The sequence below is a fragment of the Mesoplodon mirus genome, assembly GCF_964341445.2.
Source record: "Mesoplodon mirus genome assembly, chromosome: 17".
NCBI classification, from domain to species: Eukaryota; Metazoa; Chordata; class Mammalia; order Artiodactyla; family Ziphiidae; genus Mesoplodon; species Mesoplodon mirus.
This window is the reverse complement of record NC_138993.1, coordinates 11231390-11259106: the sequence shown is the minus strand read 5'-3', so window position 1 is coordinate 11259106 and position 27717 is coordinate 11231390. Positions and strand designations below refer to the sequence as shown.

The 27717-nt window shown below is 34.3% G+C and overlaps 1 protein-coding gene across 4 annotated transcripts in view; it reads right to left on the bottom strand.

Annotated features, from left to right (window-relative positions):
• Positions 1 to 27717, bottom strand: part of NBEA (neurobeachin) — a 612123-nt gene that overhangs the window by 451171 nt on the left and 133235 nt on the right. For 3 of the 4 annotated variants that reach the window (XM_082602053.1, XM_082602054.1, XM_082602055.1), the window contains exons 14-18: positions 26353 to 26432; positions 25596 to 25658; positions 25402 to 25499; positions 21190 to 21282; positions 107 to 215 (exon numbers count right to left, since the gene is read on the bottom strand). In XM_082602053.1, coding sequence (XP_082458179.1) covers positions 107 to 215; positions 21190 to 21282; positions 25402 to 25499; positions 25596 to 25658; positions 26353 to 26432 — 443 coding nt within the window. The remainder of the gene's footprint in view (positions 1 to 106; positions 216 to 21189; positions 21283 to 25401; positions 25500 to 25595; positions 25659 to 26352; positions 26433 to 27717) is intronic. The other variant, XM_082602056.1, reaches the window with a different exon arrangement.

Here is a 27717-nt window from a genome sequence, read left to right as displayed (position 1 = left end):
TTAAGGATTACTGCCTTTTTAGATTAACTGACCAACTGCTATTCCAATCACAGAGGGCTTCCCCTGCATACATTTAAAATTAGTATCACACATTTTAAGTTTTTACCTCATAAAGTGTGTTGTACGTGGTGACAGTCACAGTGTTTGTATGCAACATCAGCCTCTCTCCAAGAAGAGTAAAAAGACTGTGGGTATGCATAATTTCAACTTTTCTCCTGGAGAAACAGGGGCAAAAAAAAAAAATCATACTAGGAAACACACTGGATTTTCTAAGCACAAGATGTTAGGATAAGCAGTAAAATCTATAAGCAGATACAGAATTACATAAGTAATGTTTACTAACTTCCATCTACTAAATGACAGTTTATAGCATAGCTGTCTTCTAAAATACCAAGACTACTATTTAAACACCTCTCAAAATGTCCGCACAAACTAAAATGTTAAGTATACAAATTATAAAACATTGTATAAATGTTGACAGCTATAATTTTCAAATTTCTAATAGCTATTTAGGAGTTATTTTCTTAGGTTAAATTATTAGTTTCCCTTAACACAGAGACAACAGAATTTTCAATCCTTTCTGTCCAAAGTCTATGAAATAATCTATGTAAAACTTTAGTAACAAAAATGTATAAGTATGGTTAAAACTGAATAGAAAGCAAAATAATTTGACAGAAGTAAAGGGAACTCATTACTGCTTGTATCTGTGGCTCACTTAACTGTTGGCCCATTTAATTGCTCCCCTACCAAATCCATACTTAGAATAGAAAGCTCTATTAAAGTCCTCCTGGAACACTTAGCTCCAGCCCAGGGAATTACTACATGCCTTTCATTCATGTCACTTTCTTAGAAGTCAAGATCTGGAACTTCTTGGCCCCCAATGCTCAGTATTTCATTTCTTACCTTGATTTTCTATTGTCTCCTGTGTGGATTTGGCAACTATAACACAAACTGACTAGGTAATCACCAAACTTTTGTTCCTTTCTTCCTGAGACCACAGCTATACTATAATTCCAGCCTCTCTTACAGCTATGTGTGGCCACTGAGTTCTAGCCAATGGAACCCAAGAAGAAAAGTTGTGGATCATTTTTAGGCCTGGGCTACAGAAAAAATACTCATGTACTCTTCCATGCTCTTCCTCAAGGCAGCAACACAGGAGCCTTATGATGAAGACACAGAGGTACTAGATGAAAGAAGCAGTGTGGGTCTCTAAAGCACAGCTTGAAGAAAATCAACTGCTGAGGATACCCATTTGGATTTTAAGTGAATAAGAAAGAAACTACTAGTTTGGTAAGTTCCTAAAACTTCACTGTTTGTTACAGAAGCTATTGCTACCTTAATTAATGCACAAATCAAATAATGAACCATTTATCTGGGCACCACTCACCTGGAAATCCTCTCTTCTAACATCAGCCTTCAAGCTTCACACTGCACAACAAAAGAGGCAGCACAGCTATTTCCCCTCACCCAATCCTCCTCAGCCCAGAGAAGGAAACAGCAATTACCTAAATCCAAAAGGAAGCTAGGGCAAGTGTCTAATGGCTGTGTTTGTAAAACACTTAAGACTGGGAAAAGTCAAATGGTCATTAAAAAAATAAATAAATAACAAGACAGATGGATATTCTGGGATTATGAAGGGGAAGCCTTTAGTCTCTTCCATCTCAAGCCACACCTAAGGAAAGGAAGCCTGACACTTTCATTTGCTCCCAATCAAGAAAAACAAATGCCAATGTATATCTCTTGATATATCTCTTTGATACACGGAGCTGGTAAAAGTCATTTAAATTAGGCTATCTGGAATTTAGAGTAATTTCTTAACTGGGACACCATAATTTCAACTACTAAAGAAATTCATGCTCTCTTGACTATCTCCTCCAAAGTAAATGTTTACAAAGCAGCTTAATTCTACCTCTTAGGGGGACTTGAAGAATACTGCACATACCAGGAAAAAGATGAGTCAGCTTTCTCTTGCAGTTTTCTTTGAAACAATGCTCACCAATAAATGCTGTCTCACAGCAATCAAGAGATAGCCAAAAGTGGCATCCATCATTTCAGGCATAAAATGGGCATGCTGGCCCTGTACATCACATGATTTTGTTTCCCAGAGGACCTCTAATGAAAGACCCAGCTCTATGTATTCAGTTCAGAAAGGCTTCACTAGGGTATATATTCGAGAAACTAACAACTTGAACCTGTTTAACTTTAAGACCTAAACAGACTTCAGACTTTAGTGCCTAGCTGCTTTACCTTTTAAATTTTATAGGACTTCTGCCCACTTGGATTGAGTGCAATCTATTTTTTTAAAAGAGTAACCTTTTAATCTCGTACAAATTATACATTTATTAGCTTACTAACCATTCCATTAAAAACACACCCCAGGGCTTCCCTGGTGGTGCAGTGGTTGGGAGTCCGCCTGCCGATGCAGGGGACACGGGTTCCTGCCCCGGTCCGGGAAGATCCCACATGCCGCGGAGCGGCTAGGCCCGTGAGCCATGGCCGCTGGGCCTCCGCGTCCGGAGACTGTGCTCCGCAACGGGAGAGGCCACAGCAGTGAGAGGCCCGCGTATCGCAAAAAACAAAAACAAAAACAAAAAAAAAACACACCCCAATTTCCTTCTTCACAAAACAAGTATTTTGGGGGGGATGACCAAAAAATACTTCTTGTAACAAATTCAGAGAATATGTTGGAACAGGACAAAGAAAAAAAAGAAAACCCATAATTCTATAACCCAGATAATCATTATAAATATCAGTTGATGTTTTTCAGACTAATTACGTTGCACATAAGTATATGATAGATAGATACAGATGATATCAATACAATGGAAATAATTCTACATAAGATAATTTGTAGCTTGTCACCTGTAAAACAACAATATTATGTCTTAAAATGTCAGTTATTAAATATAGTTTATAACTAGAATGTAGCATAATTTATCCATTCACTACTGTTGGCCATTTATGTTATTTTCAAATTTTTTTCTACCATAAACAAAACTTTGTCCTTTTACATAAATCCTTCGGCATATCCATAGTCATTTCCTTAGGATAAATTCTTGTAATGAAAATTATAAGGTTAAAACTTTTAAGTTTAATTTTATTTTATGAGACTTTGAAGTTTATGACCTCCAAAAATATGTACATTCATACTCCAACATCAAGGTACAAATTACCAGCAGTTTCACCAATCCTATGTATTATAATAATAATAAAACAGTCAAATGCAAAAATTAGGGCTTGGAGAGAAAAGATGAGAGAGGAAACATGGTTTGGGGTAAGACTCCAATTCATAAATTAAACAGTTTTTTGCTGCTAATTATTGAATAATTCACATTTTAATAATGTTCCTCATATCTAAACATACATACATTAGCATGTGTACCTGGGGTTTCTATTCACCTCTTTTTTTTAGTTCATTCCTTCGTATAAGGTCTACTAGACTTATCACAATACACACTCATTATACTTATTTTTTAATCTTTCACTGACTTTTTTTTACTTGTTTGTTCACCTGAGTTAGCTTTACAACAATTTTTGAAATTTTTTAAAGAAAACTTGGAATTTTTATCAAAACTGCATTAGGTTTATAAGTTCAGTTCAATACAAATCTATCTATATCTAATTGAGTCTTTCAATTAAGCTACGTGGTATAGCTCTTCCTTACTGCAGCTACTAAATTTTTTCATGATTTTCAGGAAATACATTAAAATATTATTTACATTTTCAATTTCCTTTCTAATAAACTGAAAGTAAGATCATTTTAGGCTACTATTCTATATATTATTCTATAGTTAAGAATCATTAGTTATTCAAATAATGGACAGTATTATACTTTTCAAACTCCTTTAATCTACCAGGAGAATTGTAAAATTTTTTGAGGTTTTAACCTAAATTTCTTCAGCCTTTTACTTTGAGGTTAAGAATGGATAAGCTACAGGAACTCAATAATACATGCATCTGTCGGTGTTTATGAGAAATTGTATCAAAACACAACTATGAACTAAAGGACCATAGCATGGTTCTGTTGAAATATCAGATAGTGATTACTAGTGAAGCAAAACAGAATTATGTTCTGTGCACCTGTACTTTTACCTTGTTTATTAGTGATCTTACTCTTCCCACCTTTTATCTGATGGAAGAAGTAGTATGTATATGTATAGAGAACCCCCCAAAAAAGTATTTAAAAATAGTTGTAGCAAAATGATGCTATTACCAAGGACTAGAAGTGAACATCTTGTATGCTGTCATAACATATTTTCTTATAATTACTATAATCTGGCCTATAATTCTGAAGGTCCTTCTTCATTCCCAAATTTTTCCATTTTATATTAACGACATATGAAAAAGTTTTATCCATTTTATTGATTCCTTCAATAAAATTACTCTTGTAGTCAGTGATCCCTTCAACAGTTTTTATTTTCTTTCTTGATGCCAGTCTTCACCTTTATTAATTTGTACTTCCTAGCTTACTCTGCTGTCCTTTAATCAATGCTGCAATATGAGTATACATTCCTATCATTATCTTTTTCTTCAATATTGGAAGTATTTACTTCTGAGTATGTTTTTGCTATGATGCATAGATAATTTTAAAGAACTTATTTTCATTTTATTATCTTCTCTTCACTAGCAGGTTTTTGGGAACGTTTCTTAATTTCTAAATAGTTGAAATTTTTTTGCTCAATTTTTTTTTAATTTCTAATTTTATTACCTTACGGTCAGAAAATGGTGCCAGTAAAATCTCTACTGTGTCCACATTGTTTACTTTATGGTCAAGGACATTATTTTTTATTTTAGTAAATATCCTATAGCCATAAAGTATATTTTCAAAGCATGTAAGATTGAACATATATCTACTGAGTCAAGTTTTATGAATATATACCCAATTTCTCTATATCTTTAATATGTTATCTATTCAATTGGCCTCATTCTGAAGGAGAAATACTGTCTAGACTATTGTATCTTATCAATTACTTATAGCACCTCTAATGGTTTTCCTTACATATTTGAATGCAATATTTGATGCTTTGAGGCTTATGACCATAACATCATCTACTTAAACTGTGCCTTTCATCAATGTATAATGTCTTCTAATTTTTTGTTTTGAACTTTTAACTTCAAGTTCAACTGATTCTATTTTGTGCTTTCAGATCACATCTGATTTCTATAATGCCAACGAAGTTCTGAATTCTTTTTCTGTTATCCCTTTCCTTACCCATTTATTTTTTTAAGATCTGATTTTTTAAAAAGAAAGGAAATCATATAATAAATACTCATGTAGCCACCATTACTACAACTTAAGAAATAAAGTATTAAAATAAGCACTTCTGGGTACCTGTCCATGAGCCCATCCTTTTCACTATGTTTTGGGGTAAATGATATCATGAATTTGCTTTTATATAGCCATGCATGTCTTTATACTTTTATTAGATATGTACCTATTCCTAAACTATTTATTTTATATTTTCATATTTTTGAAGTTTAGATAAATGATATCACTACTATACATCCTTCTACAACTTGCTTTATTGCTTCATATTAGGTTTATGAAAGTTAACTTTTGTTAATTCATTTTCAAAGTTGAATATATCCCATTGTATGAATATACCTAAATTCATTTCTGTTATCCTACTGATATTCTTTTACGTTGTTTCCAACTTTTCATTATTACCAATGATGTTACATTGAGCATTTGTGCACATACATGAATGTCTCTATGTCACGGAGACAATTAATAATTAGTCATAGAGTAGCTTCATCTTTTTGAAAACTGTCAAATTGTTCCCCAATGTGATTGTAACAATTATACAACTCCACCAGTGATCTGAAAGTCTCTTAGCATATCCTCGCCAACACCTGATACTGTCAAAAATTTTAAAGCTTATCACCCTAGTGGGTATTAAAGGTAACTTTAAAATTTTGTACTTTTGATTGCTACCGAAGTCGAGTATCTTTCCATATGCTTATTAGCCAAATCAAGTTTGCTCTTCAGTGAACTGTTTATATTCTTCATTCTCCTAATGGTTTTTCTTTTTCTCATTAGTTTGCATGATTTTTCATAGGGTCAGGATACAAACCCACTGCATTACAAATAAACTGCAAATATCATCTTTCACTTTGTGGCTCATCTTTTCACTTCTTATGGTTTTAAAACATGTTATATTTTAATGATCACATTTATCAAATTTTTCCTAGATGATTTATGTATGTTTACTTAGTAGTTTACAAACCCTTCCTTAATCCAAGGCAATAACACTATTATCCTACATTTGCTAAGAGTTTTAAATTTTGCTTTTCAAGTTTTTATTAGCTTTATTGAGGTATAATATACACACCATAAAATTCACAAATTTTATAAGTGTACAAGCCAGTGCTTTCTTAAAGACCTTATAGAGTCATGCAATCATCACTACTATCCAGTTTTAGAACATTTTCATCACCCTAAAAAGTTCCCTTGTGCCCATCTGTAGGCAATCCCCACTTCCATCACTAGCCCCATGTGACCACCAACCTGCATTCTGGATATTTCATATAAATGGAATCATACAATATATAGTCTTTTGCATCTGGCTTCTTTCATTTAGCATAATGTTTTTAGGAACTCATTCATGTCATAGTATGCATCAGTAATTCATTTCCTTTCAATTGTGCAATAGTATTCCATCATATGGGCCTATGATATTTCATTTATTTATTCACCAATTGGTGGAATTTTGGATAGTCTCAAGTTTTTGCCTATTATGAATAACGGTACCAAGAACATTCATGCACAAGTCTAGCTGTGAACATATGATGTCATCTTCCCTGGGCAGACACCTAAATATAGAAATATCTGGTTGTATAATAAGTGCTACATTTTTTAAGAAATTAGAAAACCCTCTTGGAACGCAGCTGGAGAATCTTGCATTCTCATCAGCAATGCATTAGGATTCAATAAATTGTTATGTGCTGTGGTTTTGCTTTTATTCAAATCAAATTATTTTCTATCTTTCTTTGTGATTTCTTTTTAGATCCAGGAGTTATTTAGAAGTGTGCTATTTACTCTATCTAGCAATTTCTCAAATCTCTTTTTTGTTGATTTCTAATTTAATTTTGTTGTAGTCAGAACATAGTTTGTTTGACCGCAATTCTTTTAGATTTACTGAAACTTGTTTTATGTACTACAGCCCAACCTATATTATATTCTGGAGAATGTTGCAAATGAAGCTTGAAAACAATTCTGCTGTCTTTAGGTACAGTGTCCTATAAATGTCATTATATTATTCAACATGATGTTGAACAGGAGTGGTGAAAACAGGCTTTGATTAATTGTTAGTTATGCAAAGGATTATTTCTCACATTTCACCACTAAATAGGTCTGTGTTAAGTTTTGGGTAGATACATGTTATCAGGTAAAATAAATCATTTTATATTCGTGGTTTCCTAAGAATTTTTATGATGAATGCGTAATTAATTTTACAAAAAGTTTTTTGTACCCATTATGATTATATAGCTATTCTGTAATTTGTTAATAAGTAGACCATATTAAAAGATATCCTAATGTTAAAGTACTCTTACATTCAGCATAACATTTAGAATCTAGGGGAAAAAAGACAAAACATGTTTCTTCATTTATTGTAATACTTAGAGCTGTAAGTTGCCTCCAATACCACTTAGGCCAACTCTCAAAAGTATAAATATGCGGGCCTCCCTGGTGGCGCAGTGGTTGAGAGTCCGCCTGCCGATGCAGGGGATACGGGTTCGTGCCCCGGTCTGGGAGGATCCCATATGCCGCGGAGCGGCTGGGCCCGTGAGCCATGGCCGCTGGGCCTGCGCATCCGGAGCCTGTGCTCCGCAACGGGGGAGGCCACAACAGTGAGAGGCCCGCATACCGCAAAAAAAAAAAAAAAAAAAAAAAAAAAAAAGTATAAATATGCAAACATATTAATATCTTTTGATTCTAAGTATTTTATTATCTGCACAATGATGTCATATTATGGTTATTTAAAATATGTATATCCCCATTTTCTTAGTTTGATTTTTATCACTGGTTTCTTGTTTAATCACACTGTGGGTGAGAAGTCATCTATATGATAATAATTTATTTAAATTTATGGAGTCAATTTTTATGGCCTCATTTGAATAGTTTTGTCTGTTCTTGAGGAGAACGTATATCCTAATCAAGCCAATGGATTTTTTTGGTTCAAATTTATACTTTGGGGCTTCCCTGGTGGCGCAGTGGTTGAGAGTCCGCCTGCCGATGCAGGGGACACGGGTTTGTGCCCCAGTCCTAGAGGATCCCGCATGCCACGGAGCAGCTGGGCCCGTGAGCCATGGCCGCTGAGCCTGCGTGTCCGGAGCCTGTGCTCCGCAACGGGAGAGGCCACAGCAGTGAGAGGCACACATACCGCAAAAAAAAAAAAAAAAAATTATACTTTGTGATGGCTCTTTTAAAAAGAATATGTTAAAACCTCTAAACTATTTTGATTTATCTTTCAAATCTAGTCAGTTTTGCTTTCGATACCTCATCTATGCTGTTGAGCATATATAAATATGACACTGTTTTACCTTCCTGGTTGAATTATACTTTTTTCATTACATGATGCCCCTCTTTAGCTTCATTAAATTTTTTCCCTTAAAGTTTAGTTTGGTCTATTTAAATATTGGTCTGCCAGCTTTTTTTTTTTTTTTTTTTTTGCGGTACACGGGCCTCTCACTGTTGTGGCCTCTCCCGTTGTGGAGCACAGGCTCCAGACGCGCAGGCTCAGCGGCCATGGCTCATGGGCCCAGCCGCTCTGCGGCATGCGGGATCCTTCCGGACTGGGGCACAAACCCGTGTCCCCTGCATTGGCAGGTGGACTCTCAACCACTGCGCCACCAGGGAAGCCCTGCCAGGTTTTATTATTCAGTTTTTAAAATACGTATACTTTTACCTGGGTAAAAAATAATGATGACATAAACAGATACAGAGAGGTTTGAAACCCAACTCATACCCTTTCCTCCTCATTCACACTGCCCCCTGCCCCAATAACAAGTAAACTTTGTTTTAGTTTCTTATTTCCCTATCAGCTTCTCCCCCAACACATGCTTTTAAACAGATTTTATTTTTTAGAGTAGTTTTAGGTGCACAGCAAAATTGAGCAGAAAGTACAAAGATTACCCATATTCCCCTGGGTGGCCCCATGTATGCCATGTATGTATGGCCTCTCCCCACTATCAACACCCTCCAACAGAGAGGTACATTTGTTACAACTGCCTATCAGCTCCACTCCTCCCCAGTTTTATTGAGATGTAATTGACATATAACAACACAGCATTAGTTTAAGGTGTACAATATAATGCTTTGATACATGTATATACTGCAAAATAATTACCACAAGTTTAGTTAACACCATCACCTTACATAGTTGCAAAATTTTCTTTCTTGTGATGAAAATGTTTAAGATCTATTCTCTTAGCAACTCTTAAATACTACACAATACAGTATTGTTAACTATAGTCACCATGCTGTACACTTCAGCTCCAGACCTCATTTATCTTACAGCTGGAAGCTTGTACCATTTGACCACATCCACTCATTTCTCCCAGTCTCTACCCTGCAGATTATGGGAAACCCCCATCTGTTCTCTGTTTCTATGAGTTTGGTTTCTACAGATTCCGCACATAAGTGAGATGATATCATATTTGTCTTTGTCTGATTTATTTTATTTAGTATAGAGCCCTCAAGGTCCATCTAAGTTGTGGCATATGACAGGATTGCCTTCTTTGTTATGGCTGGATATTATTCCATTTTATATATAGAAACAGAGAAAACTACAATCTAAGTATCTACATTTTCTTTATCCATTCGTCTGTCAATGAACAATTAGGTTGTTTCCATGTCCTGGCTATTTGTAAATAATGCTGTAATGAACATGGGGGTACAGAAATCTCTTTGAGATAGTGATTTCAGTTCCTTCGGATACAGTCCCAGAAGTGACAATGTTGGATTATATAGTAGTTCTATTTTTAATTTTTTGAGGGATCTCCATAGTGTTTTCCATAGTGGGTGCACCAATTTATATTCATACCAACAGTGCACATGGATTCCCTTTTCTTTATATCCTCACTGTTATCTCTTTTCTTTTTGATAACAGCCAATCTAACAGGTATGAGGTGATATCTCATTGTGGCTTAGACTTGCATTAGTTATGCTGAGCATGTTTTCATGTACCTGTTGTATGTCTTCCTTGGAAAATGTCTATTCAGATCCTCTGCCCGTTTTTTAATTGGATTGCTTGTTTGTTACTAAATTGTATGAAGTCTTTATATATTTTATATATTAATAGCTTATCAGAGAAATGATTTGCAAATATTTTCTCCCATTCAGTAGGTTGCTTTTTCATATGTTGACTTTCCTTTGCTGTGCAGAAACTTTTTAGATTGATATAATCACTTGTTTATTTTTGCTTTTGTTGTCAAATCCAAAATATCATTGCCAAGAATGATGTCAAGGAGCTTACCCCCTGTTTTCAGGTGCTATGTTCAAGTCTTTAATCCATTTTGAGTTAATTTTTATCTAATATGTAAGCTAGAGTTCCAGTTTCCTTCTTTTGCATGTGGCTGTCCAGTTTTCCCAACATCATTTATTGAAGAGATTATTCTTCCTCACTGTATATCTTGGCTCCTTTGTCATAAAGTGTTGGCCATATATGTGTGGGTGTACTTCTGGGCTATTTTATTCCATCGATTTATGTGTCTGTTTTTATGCTAAGATCACACTGTTTTGAATACTGTAAATTTGGATTATAATCTAAAATCAGGAAGTGTGATGTCTCCATCTTTGTTCTTTCTCAAGATTGCTTTGGCTATTCAGGGTCTTTTGTGGTTCCATACACATTTTAGAAATATTTGTTCTATTTCTTTGAAAAATACCGTTGGCATTTTGATAGCAATTGCATTAAATATGTAGATCACTTTGGATAGAATGGACATAACAATATTGATTCTTCCTATCCATGAGCATGGTATATCTTTCCATTTGTTTGTGTCTTCTTCATTTTTTTTCACCAATGTCTTACAGTTTTCAGTATAAAGATCTTTCAACCTCCTTGGTTAAATTTATTCCTAGGTATTGATATTTTATTCTATGAAATCTTTCATTCTTTCTCTATATCCTTAATCTTCTTTCCTATTTATCATCTTTGTCTCTTGATGATGCTTTTACATAGTTTCTTCATTTCTTCTAGTTCACCAATTCTTTCTTAATTTCTGTATAAACTGTTTAACATGCCCATGGAGCTGTTAATTTTAGTTAGTGCCTTTTCATTTCCAGAAGTTACTTCTGATTATTTGTTTAAAAGCTCAATATGATCTTGTTTCTTAAGAATTATAACTTCTATTATGTCTGATCTTCATTTTTGACATATGAGAATTTCCCTTACTTTTGTGTACCCAGCTATACATCTGAAAGGAATTTTGCTATATTTTACCCAACATTTCTAAGTTCTTAGTAGTACAAAGTGTTTCAGGATATCTTGTTTTACCCATTGTTTTTCTTCTCCAATTATTCTTATTAGTCACATGTTAAGTCTCCTATGCCTTTATATAGTTTCTCATTTTATGTTTTTGGTCCATGCTTTGAGATCTTCCAGTTCACTAATTTGGGTGAATAGGGAAAAATAATGATATAAAGAGGCAGAATGTCACCTTTGGTGCTCTACTTGAATCTCAGATGCACTTTTTAAAGGTAAAATTCAAAGGTTCCATGATAGCTTCCACACTAGTTCTATTTCATTGAGTACATAATTTGATGATTCTCTCTTATCTCCTGTCTCTGGTTGCTATGCCCCTTCAACTGAGTTGTTATCTTCCATTTTCACACTGTTGCACTTAGATCTCCCTACTATGAATTTTAAATGATGAGATCCCTGCAGGTGTTGTAAGGCAAAGATTCCTCTAAGTGCACTGATCTGTAGTACAAAACTTAGCATGCTGTAAGTCCTGAAGCCAGCATTCTAGCACTCCAATATTCTTACACTCCCACAAGTTCAAGGACAGGGAAAGTTCATCCCATCAATTCAGGTACCTCTTGGCATTCTGGTGGTAACTTAAATAGAAGCCAATGTTAATATTCCTTGGAAGACAGAGGAGAGGAGAGAGAATGGGAGGCAGAGATATCTGAGATCAAAACATCTCTTAAAATTTGCTGCTTTTTAGTCTTTACCTTAGGCTGCTAACATAGTTCTTCAGCTGTTTGTCATTCCCATGGGAGAGAAAAAATCCCTCACGAGTTGCCATTTTTCTCTACTGGTACCCCAACAGAACATCAAGACTCATTTGTACACACAAGAGCCACCATTTTGGCAGAAGAGAGCCAAATAGCTTGGAGTTGAGAGTAGATGAGGAGGAAGCTTTCTTTTTGAACTGCTGTATCCCCAGAATCCGCACCACTACTTTTTACTAACAGACAACTGGCTCTGCCAGATAAACTGGACTAATTTCAGCTAGTCCAAAAAAGAAAGACGCTATTAGGTTAAACAACTGTCAACATGTAACAGGCCTGTAACAAACAACTAATAGCATGTTGATTCATTTAACTACCAACAGTGCCTTTTAAATTTATTTATTTATTTATTTATTTATTTATTTATTTTTGGCTGCATTGCGTATTCGTTGGTGCATGCAGCCTTTCTCTAGTTGTGGCGAGCGGGGGCTACTCTTCATTGCTGTGCGCAGGCTTCTCATTGTGGTCGCTTCTCTTGTTGAGGAGCACGGGCTCTAGGTGTGCGGGCTTCTGTAGTTGTGGCATGTGGGCTCAGTAGTTGTGGCTCATGGATTCTAGAGTGCAGGCTCAGTAGTTGTGGCACACAGGCTTAGTTGCTCCACTGCATGTGGGATCTTCCCAGACCAGGGCTCGAACCTGTGTCCACTGCACTGGCAGGCAGATTCTTAAGCACTGCGCCACCAGGGAAGCCCAACAGTGCCTTTTAGAGTGTGATTATCTTGGAGAATTCATCCAGAAGTTACATTGTTTGAAGTTAAGACATTAAACAAACATACTTGGTTGAGAAATTTTTATTTCCACAGTAAACATTAAATAGTATGTGCTTTAAAATTTTTAGAAGCTAAAATTATTATAGCTTTAGTATGGTATAGCATTGGGCATTTTGATCATCTGTTTGAACCATTTGTTAGAATTCTGTCCTGCGAATAACTGTAATTAAGCCACCTCCATTAAGGAACAGTTTGGCTTTCTATTCAAGCATATATCAAAGGTAGGGTTTCTCAAGTTTATATGTCTTTTTATTTTGGAAAATTTTAAGATTTACAGAAAAGTTGAAAAGATAGTACAGAGAGTTCCCATATATAATTCACCCAGCTTCCCCATATGTTAACATCTTACCTTATCATAGTACATATGTCAAAACTAAGAATCAACATAAGTACATTATTATTAATTAAGCTACAAACTTTATTTAGATTTCACCATGACCTTTTTTTCTGTTCAGGATCCAATCCAGAATACCACTTTACATTTAGACTTCTCTGGTTTGTAGCAGTTTCCCATCCCGTGTTTTTCATGCCTTTTAACAGTTTTGAAAGTTAGTTTGAAAGTTTGATTAAGTATTTTGTAGACCGTCTTTCAATTTCAGGGTGTATGATGCTTTCTCACGATTAGACTGAGGTTATTTATGTTTTAGAAGAGTATCACAGAGATGAAGTGCCCTTCTCATCATATTACATCAGGGAATACATGATATCAACATGACATATGACTGGTGATGTTAACCTTATTCAATAGTGAAAAAGAGTCATGTTTTGCTATTCTTTGGAAGTTAGCCAGTACGTCCATCCCTCACTCAAGGAGAGGGGATTTAAGTTCCATCTTCAGGAGGTGGGAATAGCTGCATATATTATTTAGAACAGACTTCTCAATATTTGTGATAGATGTCAAGCCTATCTCCAGTTCAGCTGACAATTAAAGTCTATGGATTATCTCCCAACCTGTATCCTAGGTACTTACAAAAATTATAAACTCAGTGTTAGAAGAGACTACCCCACCCAGACTTCAGATTAGCTTCATCCATGAACCCAATTCAGATTCACTATCAAATGACTCCTCCAAACACAAATGAGATGCTGACTTTGGGTGATATCTCATGTTTCAACAGTTTCAAAGATGATTCTCTTAGGTTTTTGGTTTTGTTTTTGTTTTCCAACAGAATAAAACATTTATTGTCTTCTGAAATGAAATGAAGCCTGTGATTTGGCTGCAATTCTGGAGGGCTTTCCTGGGCTCAAGGCATCCTCTCATTCCAGGACTCAGGCTAAAACAGCAGCCCTTCTTTTCCATGCTGTTCTCATGGAAGAAGAATGAAAGTAAAGGAAGTGAGCACATTCAAAGTTTCTGCTCACAAGTGGCAAATATAGTGTTTGTCCACATTCTAGTGACCCACTCCAGTCCTGTGTCCAGCATGTCAGTGGGGGAGCCTGGGAAACACTCCAAGTCAGGTGGCAAGGGCTGCTGATGAATGATCTTCATCACTTATTGTGTGGGAGGGAGCAGGTGGTGAGCATGAATGGGAGCTAGGGCAGGACCACACATGCAGACTCCTCTTTCAAGGAACTGGACATTTAAAGAAGTGGAGATGGTGGGACTTCCCCAGTGGTCCAGTGGTTAAGACTTTGCCTTCCAATGCAGCAGGGTGCGGGTTCAACCCCTGGTCAAGGAGATAAGATCCCACATGCCTTGCAGCCAAAAAACCCAAAACATAAAACAGAAGCAATGTTGTAACAAATTCAATAAAAACTTTAAAAATAGTTCACATCAAAAAAAATAAAATAAAATAAAGAAGTGGAGATGTGGTTAGTTTTGAGGGTGAACCATAGATCAAGTTTGAAGTTTTTTAATGGAGGAGACTTTTCTGCATAGAAGTTGGAGAAGACACAGAGAGAATATGATAAAATAACTTAATTCTTTTAGCCTACATTCTTTGAGAAGTTACTTGGTGTGGCCATTTTACATTTGTCATCTTATCAGTCTTCAAAAGCTTCATGAGGCAGGTACTATTATTATTTTTGTTTTACCAACGAGGAGAGTGAGGCCGATATTATATAACTTGCTTAGTCACAGAGTAAGTGGAGTTGTACTTCACCCTAGTAGATGGACTGTAGTCTTTCCTTATTACTTATTTACTATATAAAGATGGTAGAAACATGTTCTTCTCCTCCCCTTCTCCCGCCACATCCAAGAAATCCAATACACATGTAGGTGGTACTTTGCATGTCCTGGGATAGATGGCAAATGTTTGAGATCATTGAAAGGCACGGGGTGAGCTCATCCTGCTCTCATGGACATTTTGCCCTCCTAACTGACCCCAGGTGTGCTAAAAGTGTTGGGCAGCTTCACAATGAATGCACTGGGCTTTTGGTAAGGCTTTCTGCATCTCTGCTAGATGTGGTCAAAGCAACCAGAACTCCTGGCGACTGCATCCAGATGTTGCCTTTAGTCAGTCTTGGAGCTCGTCAGCTCGTCCAGATGAATGTTTCCGTTCCACCAAGGAAAAGCGTATGTTGGCAGCCAGTGCCAAGCAGGGAGAAACAGGGAGGATCCCCAAAACGAACAGTTTGAGCAGCTGCTGGGAATGTCCCCCCAAACCCCCTCCTGGGGCCAGTGAGCCACGAGCAGTGGGCTCCTCGCAGCCATCCTGGCACGACGTCATGGCGGTGGCCTTCTCTTAGGTTTTTAGGTATATAATCAAACTACCTATAAACAGACACCTATTTCCTGCTACTGATTGTGTGTTTTATTTGTTTCAAATCTTGAATAATAATTACTAGTAATGATTAGGTTATAGTAGAAACATCTGATTGCTATTTGAATACTGCTAGTGTTTCATTTTTATATTTGGTGTCAGCTATTTATGATACCTTATCATAATGAAGAAATATTCTACCTTTATCAAAACTGCACATTAAATTGTACCTCTTACATTTTTGTTAACTATTTAAATTAACGTATAGCAATATACTGTGGCCTCTTTACATCTATTACATCATTTATCCTTAAAACTCAATGAGGGAAGCAGTATGATTTCACTCATTTATAGGGTTAAAAAACTGAGACTCAAAGATGTTTCTAAACCACTCAGAAAACATGTGGCTAAGCTAGGATCCAAACCTAGGCAGCCCAACTTAAGCCGATGAACTACTTGTATTTTATTAACCAGTTATCTGTATTAACCATCAAGCTGTACATGCTTTCTTTTTTTTTTTTTTTTTTTTTTTTTTTGCGGTACGTGGGCCTCTCACTGTTGTGGCCTCTCCCGTCGCGGAGCACAGGCTCCTGACGCGCAGGCTCAGCGGCCATGGCTCACGGGCCTAGCCACTCCGCGACATGTGGGATCTTCCCAGACCGGGGCACGAACCCGTGTCCCTTGCATCAGCAGGCAGACTCCCAACCACTGTGCCACCAGGGGAGCCCCATGCTTTCTTTTAAGTGTTATTTTTTGACTACTAAATTTAACTTCATAGTCACATTGATAGGAATCATTTGAACTGTGTAGGTAAGTAGTTAAACTAACACTTAATTTCAGTGTTAGCCTTAGTCCTTTTGCTCCATCATTGCTCCAATAAATAACTCCTCATTTTAACTAATCGGTCATTGATTTTACTTAATCCAACTCCATTAATAATATAAATACTGAAAATTCTTCCAAGATTTTAAAGGTGCTTTTTATATTTAATATTTGTAGTTTTTCAAACAATTTTTTGTTGAAAAACTGTTTCGATATGTAACATTCACATGATTAAAATATTTACATGATCTACATCCACCTTCGTTTCTACCAATGCCCCATTAGAAGCCACTGTTCTTGGTTTCTCATTTCTTATGAATTCTACTAGACTTTCTCACTACAAACATAAGTATTATATTCTCATATTCTCTTCTTTATACAAAAATAGCATCTAATACATACCCATCTATACTATTTTTATAATCTTTTAACAATATAGTTGTGATATCTGTATATATAGAGTTATCTCATTGGTTTTGTTTATAACTGCATAGTACTCTATTTAATAAATGAACTATAACTTATTTATTAACAAATCCTCTGTTAATAGAAATTTAAGGTTTCTTGTAACATTTACTATTGTAAACAAAGCAACAATGAATAACTCTGAATAGCCATCATTTCACATATGTGCAAGCAATGAACTACTGGGTTAAAAAGTATATGTATTTGTAATTTTGATGGACATTGATCAAAATTAATAAATTGCACTACACACGGGGTTACACTAATTTATGTTCCAGTTAGCAATGTGTGAGATGCTTGCTGTTTCCACAACCTTGCTAACAGAGATGGATGCTGAATTTTGATATTTCTATCCATCTAATGTGTGAAAAATGATGTCTTACTTTAGTTTTAGATTATATTTCCCTTATTACAAGTAGAAATCAGCTCTTTTCATATGTTTATGTGCCATGTGTAATTTCCCTCTACAAGCTGTTCATTTATATCCTTGCCTATTTTTCTACTGGGTTGTCTTATCAATTTCTAGGGAAAGCTATGAAAGTTATCATGTAAAATCCTTTTAATTTCCTGTTTCTATATTAATTATGAAAAGTATCATTTATTTTGTACATTCATATTTTTGCCCTTTCTTGAGTTGCTTAATGGTGATGTATCCATTTCTATCATGATTTTTAAAAATCAGATTTTTAAATGATTGTCTTCTAAATCATTAATTCCTACTTTCCTATTTATTATTTCCATTTATTCTGTTATTCTTTATCTAACTTTTACATTTTAATTCTTTTTTTCTTTATTTCTTTTCTATTGGTCTACAGCTATGATAATCCTCTAAGCACTTCTTTAGCTGTCTCCCACAGGTTTTCTGAAGTTGTTTTCTAAAAATTCTGCAATTTTAGTGTGCATTTCTCTATGACACAAAAATTGTTTAATACATTTTAAATGTCTAGGTAGAAGAAACTTTGGTTTCTGATTTTGTTCCTATTTTCTAATTTTATTGCATGTTAACAAGAGAATCTTGCCTGTTTTGTCCCTATGTTTTGGAATTTTTCTTTGATGCCTACTACACCCTGTCAAATTTTCATGCATGTTCCATGAGCACTTGAAGTTATATTCTTTATCAATATGGTACCAACTTCAAGCTATATTAATCAGATTTACCTTATTATTTAGATTACTCTGTCTTTTGCCTTTTATGGACTGGGGTGAATTAAAATTTGTTTTAATGTTTTAAATTATTAGTGATTATTTCTCCTGTAATTTCTGTTTCATGAAAGTTTCAACTTTTAATGTTATAAAGTATCTTTGTTTATATTGTTTACTGCTTTTTTGGCTTGAATTCTAATTTGTCCAATATTAAGATCATGATTACTGCTTTTTTTTCATTTGTATTTATGTAGTATAGTTTTACTCATCCTTTTATTTTCAGTACTTTTACATTTATTTTATAGCAGATATGTTTGGTGTTAGATATGTCACATTTTGTTATGCTTCCTGAATTTTATGGATTTTTTTAAAACTTCCATTACATCTATTGCTCTCAGTTTTTTTTTTTGTTTGTTTGTTTGTTTTTCTTTTTGCGGTATGCGGGCCTCTCACTGTTGTGGCCTCTCCCGTTGCGGAGCACAGGCTCCAGATGCGCAGGCCCAGCGGCCGTGGCTCACGGGCCCAGCCGCTCTGCGGCATATGGGATCCTCCCAGACCGGGGCACGAACCCGTATCCCCTGCATCGGCAGGCGGACTCTCAACCACTGCGCCACCAGGGAGGCCCTGCTCTCAGTTTTAATCATACAGTTTTTTCAATATTTTGTCAGCATTACAGTTTTAACTGCTTATCTTTGTAACTCTAAAGGAATAAGAAGTCCTCTATGTGTTTAGGAAGTGTATTTCCCTACTCTGAGCAAGGATAAAATCAGCATATTTACTCAAATTTTCCTCTCTCTTAAGCCATCCAATTTTATTCAATAGGCCTGCATTTCTAATTTGTCAGCTTACATGGATATCCTTTGACTCTCTGAACTTTGTCTACTTGCCTCCTTTCCCTAGTCCTTTCTCAATTCATTATAACGGTAGCATTTCTACCTTATTAGGGCATACAAAAAGGGAATTCCAGTCTGTTACTCTAATTCAAACACTTGTCTTCGTCTTAGTTTTACTGTTAAATTAATTCAGCGTTCACCAGTAGTACTTGGCTGTAGTCTGTCCAGTCAATCCTAATTGGCTGAACTTAATCCCCCAGCAATTTTCTCAAGAATTATTCAGAAAAACAGTTCCTTATACGGTTAAAAATTGTTTGGCAGCACCCTTTTCATTTAAAGGATATTTTGGCTTCCATTTTCTTCACTTGAGTATCTACATTTTCAATATTGAAAGTTGTCATACAGAAGTCTAAGGCCAGACAATTTTTTTCCTTTAATTTGTGCACTGCTGAAAAAAGAACTTTTTTTTACTTATATTTAAATCCAATAGTATACTTTCATACTAACCATTTCAGGAAAATTTTTCCTGGTACACAGTGTGCCCTTTTAATACTGATGGCAAAATCTATATTAGGACCTCACTGAATTATAGCTTTAAATATTTGTTTCATTACATTGTCTGCTTTTCTTATTTGGAAACTCCATTTATGCCATTTTTGGAATTTCTGCGCCTTCTGTATCAATCATTTTCTCTTTAATCCTTCTGACCTCTCATATATTCATCCACACACATTATTTGCTTTGTTTTCATTTTTATCTTCTGTGTATGTTACTATGCTATCCACAGAGTTTCTCTTCCTTGAGTGTCTTCCAATTCCATTTTTGTGTGATAGATTTTTCCACCAATTTTTTTCAAAATTTTCTTAGCTCACGATTCAACATTTCAGTGATATTCTACCAGTTCTTTCAACTTCTTGAAATTCTATTTAGTAGCTGCCCTTTCTCAGAAGCAATGCATTTATTTCTTACTTTTTTAACTTATGGTAAAGTTTTTAATCAAACTTATTGTGTACTCCATAGCAGTATTTTCCAGTGACTGTTCTTCATGTACTGGTTAATTTTGTTTATCTTTTCCACATTTCTATATTTTAAAATGTGTTTCCTTGACAATTTTTAAGAAGTTGCATATAGGGTTAGAATCCTTTATTAATTATTCCCAGTCAATTTCCTTTACATAACCAAAGTTAAATGAGTGATCATTATCTCTTCTTGTTAATGGTGCATACGCTCTCACTCCCAGTATTCTATCACCTAGTACACTTATAGTTCCTCAGATGCACATTACTCTTTTCTACAATCCTGGTTTTGTTGAACTACTCCATATATATATATATATAGATAGATAGATAGATAGATAGATACTCCATATATATATAGATAGATAGACAGATAGATAGATATAGATATAGATATAGATATCTCTGTTATCTCTTACTTAACCACTGATTTGGTACCAAAATGAAAATAATATCTACTCTTCTAGACTATTTAGCATGTTAGAGATGTTTTATCTGAATGTTGTGCAGTTTTCATCAGTGTTATCGATAAACTCTTGGTAAATCAAAATACCAAAAAAATTTAGCAATTCTAAAGTTCTGAGAGGAACCCCACCTATCATTACTAAACGGCAGTACTACTTTCTTGGGCTCATTTGTATAGGAAATGGATTTATACAAGACTATTCATGCACAGGACAACACAGTATGGAAAACACTCATTATATCAGCAGGTGATTTTTAAAAGCATCTCAATTCTGGACTTCGGGTGAAAAAAGAGATATTATAGGATTTTCAAATCACAATAAGCCTCAACGTTAGAAAAGAATACAGACAGACAAATACTGACTTAGCATGTGAGCAAAAGAGCAGCTCTCAGGGAGACCTCAATTTCCCAGTGTCAAGAAAGTTTTCTTTGAAATCATATCCCTATGTGTTTTATTTTATTTGATGAAATATTTTATTATATCCTTAAAAGAACAGTATTTTCTTTCCAGTAGGCCAATAGGAATTAACCATATTACTTAAATGTGATTTTGTTCTATAAACTACTATTAAAAAATCATTCTTTCATAAAATATTTTTACAACTTTTACCACAAGAAGTTATTATTTTCCATTGTAAGATCATTCCAGTCAAATTCATGTGTTACAAACCTAGTAGAAATACAGTTTCAGTAGACATTTCTACAATTCATTGTGAAAAACATCAACTTACTTGTGACCTAAATGCTTCAGAAAGTATCCCAGAACCTTCAGAGCTTGAACCCAAATACTTTCACTTTTAGAGGCCAATAATTTGTAGATTACCCTAAAATATATAGAAATAAATGATATTTAGAGTACTTATGAATATTAAAAATATAAGCACTGTATACTTTACAAATAAACTATAAATATATAAAACATAAAAGACCTCTCAGGTTTTTTAATTCTTTGAAAAAGTTGGAAATAAGCACATTAATTTTCTTTAAATTTGGACTTCAAATACATCCTCAAAAGGACAGTATGATTGGCTGTTCATAAGTATTTCCTCCCAGCACACTAAACAACACTTTCAATTTTAAGATCCGTGTTTAGTTAAGCCACATTTCTTCTTCTATTTGAATTTCCCCTGTCATTCGTACTTAATGACCTTTTTTCTTGGTTATGGCTAAACTGACCATGGGTACCTACCTGCTGAATTATTTTTCTTTTCTGAGAATTTGGAATGAGTTCTGAGAAACAATATCTAGTCTTTGTTGGGCTCCTGAATTAGGAAATGATTTAAAAGAGAAACTATAGGACAGCCTTGTTTTGTTCACAAAGGTGAGTCTATATACAGAAGGAATAAAGCAGCTATAGAGGAAGTCGCAGAAGAAGCAAACCTGTTTCTTCATAGATTTCCAATTCTTGGTTCCTACCCTAATGTGTTTCTACAATAAACTAACACATGACCTAACTTACACAGTCACTTCAAATCCTATATAACAGCAGGGATATATTCATTATAATACTTATATGTACTTCAAAATTTTTATCTCATTTTTTTCAAAAAATAAAAACAAGTATTTTTTCTACAAGGTAGAAGGGGGCAATAATAACTACATTCTTTTGCAACTAATTCTACAATTTAAGAAGGTTCTCTGAGGGTGGCAGTGGTGACTCTATAAAATTAGGGTGTGCTTTATTCTATTAAATATCTCTGTAAAGGGCTTCCCTGGTGGCGCAGTGGTTGAGAAGTCCACCTGCCAATGCAGGGGACACGGGTTCATGCCCCGGTCTGGGAGGATCCCACATGCCGCGGAGCGGCTGGGCCCGTGGGCCATGGCTGCTGGGCCTGCACGTCCGGAGCCTGTGCTCCGCAATGGGAGAGGCCACAACAGTGAGAGGCCCGCATACCGCAAAAAAAAAAAAAAAAAAAAATCTTTGTAAAACTTAAAATGCCATTTTATATTTTGAAGTGAAGTAATATAGGCTGAACACAAAAACAGGTAAGAGAAGATGCAGTATGATTTTCCTGTCATTTCAGTGACATTAACAGAGAGGAACAAATAACTGAAAGTTAATGACATCTATTTTATGTTTAACAGTAACTTAGACTTTAAAAAATAAAATAATACATTGTTGGTAATACTTTTTTAAAATTATACTACTGAAGAATACATTATGAGAAGAAGTAAACTCTACAGTGATTATTTCCTTCAGAAGATAGTTTTTTGCAAAACCCTCAAGTTCTTAAATGAATATCAATTTACATTGAAATACATTTTCAGAACTTTTAAGGACCAACAGCAGTAATGAAAAAAAGACAAATATGACAATAGAAAAATCATACATGTCAAAAAAAGAAATATTCAGGAAATCATAACAAAGAACATTCAATAGCAAAAATAATCTTGAAAACCAAAGTAAAACCTCACAGCATAAAAATATGACTATACTCAGATATGTAATCAGAAACTCCCACAGAATTCCTATTCTCTAGGAATAACTGAGTTAAAGGGGTAAAAAGGTATAAGGTCCACCTTAGATCAACAGAAATTATGATTTAATATTTGAAATATGAAATCATCTAAGGCCATCAGACATCTGTGCTACACAGGATTTTTTTCACAACCAGACAAGTGTTTCTTACAAAAACCAAGATAAAGTATGAATAGGAAACTTACTGACGAATCAGTTAATGACTGTTTACTTACAATATAAGACAGGTGAATCCTAATTCATTTGCTCCAGCTTACTATATTCAGCCAGAAAATGATCTAAACTATGTGAAAAAAGAAACTGTCTATTCTTTTCTCTAAAGATTTTCAGATATAAAAATATTACATTTTTTTTTTTTTTTTTTTTTTTTTGCTGTACGCGGGCCTCTCACTGCTGTGGCCTCTCCCGTTGCGGAGCACAGGCTCCGGACACACAGGCTCCGCGGCCATGGCTCGCGGGCCCAGCCGCTCCGCGGCATGTGGGATCTTCCGGGATCGGGGCACGAACCCGTGTCCCCTGCATCGGCAGGCGGACTCTCAACCACTGTGCCACCAGGGAAGCCCAAAAATATTACATTTTTTTAATGTTCAGTTCAGTATCACCACAAGGTCTTCCTTAAGTCCACTTAAAGTATTACCAGAATTAAATTAAGTTCATTCTTTGTGTTCATTTCTTAGCATGCTTGAATTATAATTAATCAAAAATTTCCCCATACATAACTGTCACCCTTTAGTACCTATTTTCTAGGATACAGAATTTAAAATTTTATATCTAATAAGCCTATTTTTTCCATATTCTAAACCAGAGCCTACATCCTCTACATTCTTTTTAAGTGGAAAAACTAAAGTAGCACATTTTCCATGTTTGTGATTGTTTTGAACACACTGGTAACAACGTGACATGTTCGGCTGGTGTCAACCATGAGCAACAAGGCCTTTGTACTTACTGTGCTCAATCAATCTTTTCATGTGATACAGTTAAGATACTATTTCAATCCTCTAAAGAGCTTACCAAACAGCACTCTCCCTTGTAAGATCATTATTTCCAGTGTGTCAAAGGAAAGGAGGATTCTATTTTTGCATTTCACCATATTAACCAATCGAAGGTTGGTATCATTCATAAGGGTAATGAGTATATTTTTAATTGATTTCTTAATTAATCAGTTAATATAATTAAAAAAAGCCAGTACTAGGATCTAAGTTCAAGGATACTAAGTGTTCAATCTAAATATAATTTAAGGAGAATGAGTGTAATTGTTTGTATTATATTATTAGGTTGAACCATATAAAATTGCCTTTATTTGGTAAAGTCACTTAAGTTTCAGCAATTTCATACAGTTTAACCTCACAATAAAATACATTTGTAGTTGTTAATAATTAAATGTACAATCTTCTTATTTAAATAGATTAGCAACCCAATGGGTTGTACACTCAAAGGTAAGAGTGGTATCACAAGTTAGATATCCACATAGAAATAAAGTGATTGCTTCTCTGATTTGAAAAGAAAGTCCTTCAAGACTAGAAAGTTGTTATTTGCTGATATAAATGGCCAAGTAAAAGAAGCACTAATAAAGTCCCTTGACATTTACTAATATATTATTTCCAAACTCTTTTTATAACCTGTGGAAGTTCACTGAGGTACACATGGCATAACCTAGATTTCTTATTTATTCAAATAACTCAGACTCCAGAAAAATAACATGGGAGACTCCTTAAGGGGCTAGGTTTTAGGTTTAAGTTAATAAGAATACTAACCAAGAAACTATGTTTTACTTATCTACATAATTCCTTTACAATCACCATAAGTAAAGTTAGTTTTCAAATTCTTTTGGTTTTGGCTTCTTGTTCCAAAATATTTCATCTCCATCATTCCCATCACACTGCCACTGTCCTAGCTCGTCATCTCTAACACTGATGAATAAAATAATCTCTCTACTGATCTTGCTACATCAGTTTTATCTATCTCCAACTCATTGTCCACATTGCTAATTGTAAATCTAGCAAAATGGAAATCTGAGCAAATCAGTTTTGTATTCAAAATTCTTTAGTTTTCATCACCAATAAAATAAAATCTGAACTTCTTACCATTATATGGATCTTTCAAACCTGGCCACTATCTAGCTCTTGAGCCTAAACTCATAGACTTTTCTTGAACTCTCTTTTGTCGAAATATACCATGCTCTCTCATCTTCTTGCCAAAATATTTGCTCTTCCCACTACTTAAAATGTCTTTACCACAGCAACAACAATATAATTACTCTTCTTGAGACCCGAGACCCATTTTCTATACACTTCATCAGTTTCCTTGAGTATTAGAAGATTAATAACAGCTTTCTCCATCTATTCCCTTCTTATATGGATGATTTTGCTATATACACTCAAAAGTTAACTGAATAGGGATTATTCTGGGAAGCACAACTGTACTCAATTAAAGCCTACTAATAATACTAATAGTATAATCATACCTTATTCCATTTCTTTGATCAAACGCTGGTATCATTGAGGCTGGGTGCTCTGACATTAAAGCCACTAGTAACTGTAACACATCATGAATATTTTCATCCTGCATAATAAGGATCATCAATATTTATTTAGTTATAAATGTTTTCTAATGCATTGAATAAAATTATTAAAATAGAAGACCCAGACCATGTCCTACCTCATGCATTGTAAGCAGGTAATTTAGTATACTCTGAAGTTCATCTTCCTTGACCCCTCGATCCTAATTTTTTAAAAAATTAATTAATTTAAATCTAAAATTAAAACTTTAATTAAAGACAGCCATCAAAATGATCATTGTAAAATAAAATATGGACAACTTAAAAGCAGTGATGCTTTAATTAAAATATCTAGATACTTCATAATTCATAGGCTATATTATTTCAAGTTAAATAAGTAAATATTTAGAAAATTGTACCTATTCTTCTAAAGTTGCTAACATTTGACTGACTTCACTATAAAAAATTATTATATTTTGATCATCTAAATATATTATTACTATTTTCTAATCATGTATTCTTTTCTTAAAATAATGCAAATTACCATAAAACTTTACAATATTAATTGCTGTGTATTTTACCTTTTCTATTTATCTTAATCTTTTAAAAATCCTAATGTGATAAAATATATGTCTTCTCAAACAGGAACACAGATCATTTTCTAAAATGAAATCTTCATGCTCAATTTTTATGTATATGTTCCTTGTCCATTTCTGCTACACCCCTTAGGATAGAGGACCTCAAAGAGTATTAACACAAAGTGAAGTTCAACAAAAGTTAATACTAAAATTTACAGAATATTGAAAGCAATTCTGAATTAAAGGTTGTAAAACTAATTTTACAATAATGATTTAAACTCTGCCAAACATTCTTTTCATCTAATATACTGCAATTTTGAATTACATAAAACTGTTTTACCTTTAATATAAGCTGTTTCAGGAAAAGTAACATAAATGCCCGTAGTGATACAATTTCTTTTTGTGATGGCCGGGGACCATCTAGAATAAAATAGAAAATAAAAAGAAAAAACAAACAATAAAACCCCTCATTATTATTACTTAATAATAAGCTTAATGCAATCATGTTGTGATATTATGGAATACTTTAAGTTACATTCATTATAATTATCATATTTCTTAGTATTAATTCTGTACAATTTCAATAATAGAGAATATAAATAATATTTTCAGATTTTTGGCAATTTCCAATTTTTTACTAAATGTCAGATTTGGGGGGAAGAATTACTTTTTAAAAATTATATTACTATTCATTGATAAATAAATAATATCAAGTCTTTACATGGATACATTTCCCTACTTTTATTAACTTAATAGGTTCCCTTTTCCCCCTCAAATCCAAGTTTCCCCAATATTTCTTCCACCTTCTTCTTACCTGTCTATGTTTAAAATCATTCTCCATTTTCAGCCGCACATTATAGAACAAACCATAGAAAAATGACACTCTATGTAATTATTTGTTTTGAAGCTTTTTTCTTCCATGTCACTTATATACACAAAATACATATTATGATGACACTCAATAAATGCTTATGAGTCAATAAATGAAAGTAAGCATGAACAGTTACAGTGTACATATCATTTCCAATAGAACACCTAAATTTCAAAGTAACTAAGTGCAAATATTTAATTACCAATAAAAATGAGAATATGCCATGATATATATATAATATAGAATATGCAGTAATGAAATTATACCTTTAAGAAACATAGCTAGAACCATGGAAGTCCTTAAACATCAAGCCTTACTTGAAGCAACCCAGATTTATATAGCTTCTGTATAAGTTTTAATCTATAATCCTTTTATGTATAATTTATAACATCTGCTTATTCACTCTGCAAATATTTATGTGTAGATTATTACACATCAAAACAAATTAGCCCTTAAACAATCCATTTCATCCACTCTTGGGAAAGAAATCTCTTTCCCATTTCTACATTTGTTGCCCTACTCCTGCCAATAGTGTACAAAGTACTCTTTCCCTCCTTACCAAAACTTGCTATTATTTTTGTTTTTTTAATATTTTCATTGTGAAATACAGTACACATACAGAAGATATACATTTACAACTTAATGAATTACTATAAAATGAACACCTGTATAACCAGTTCTTAGGTCAAGAAACTGAACACTGACAGCAGCTTGGCAGAGAAACCTATCAACCCTTGGTGTGTAGGTAAAGGAGCTGTGCAGAGTGGAGGGTGAGGTCCTGATTTATATTATATGCAGATTTCTGATTTCTGTTGTGTAAATAAATACTCCCTC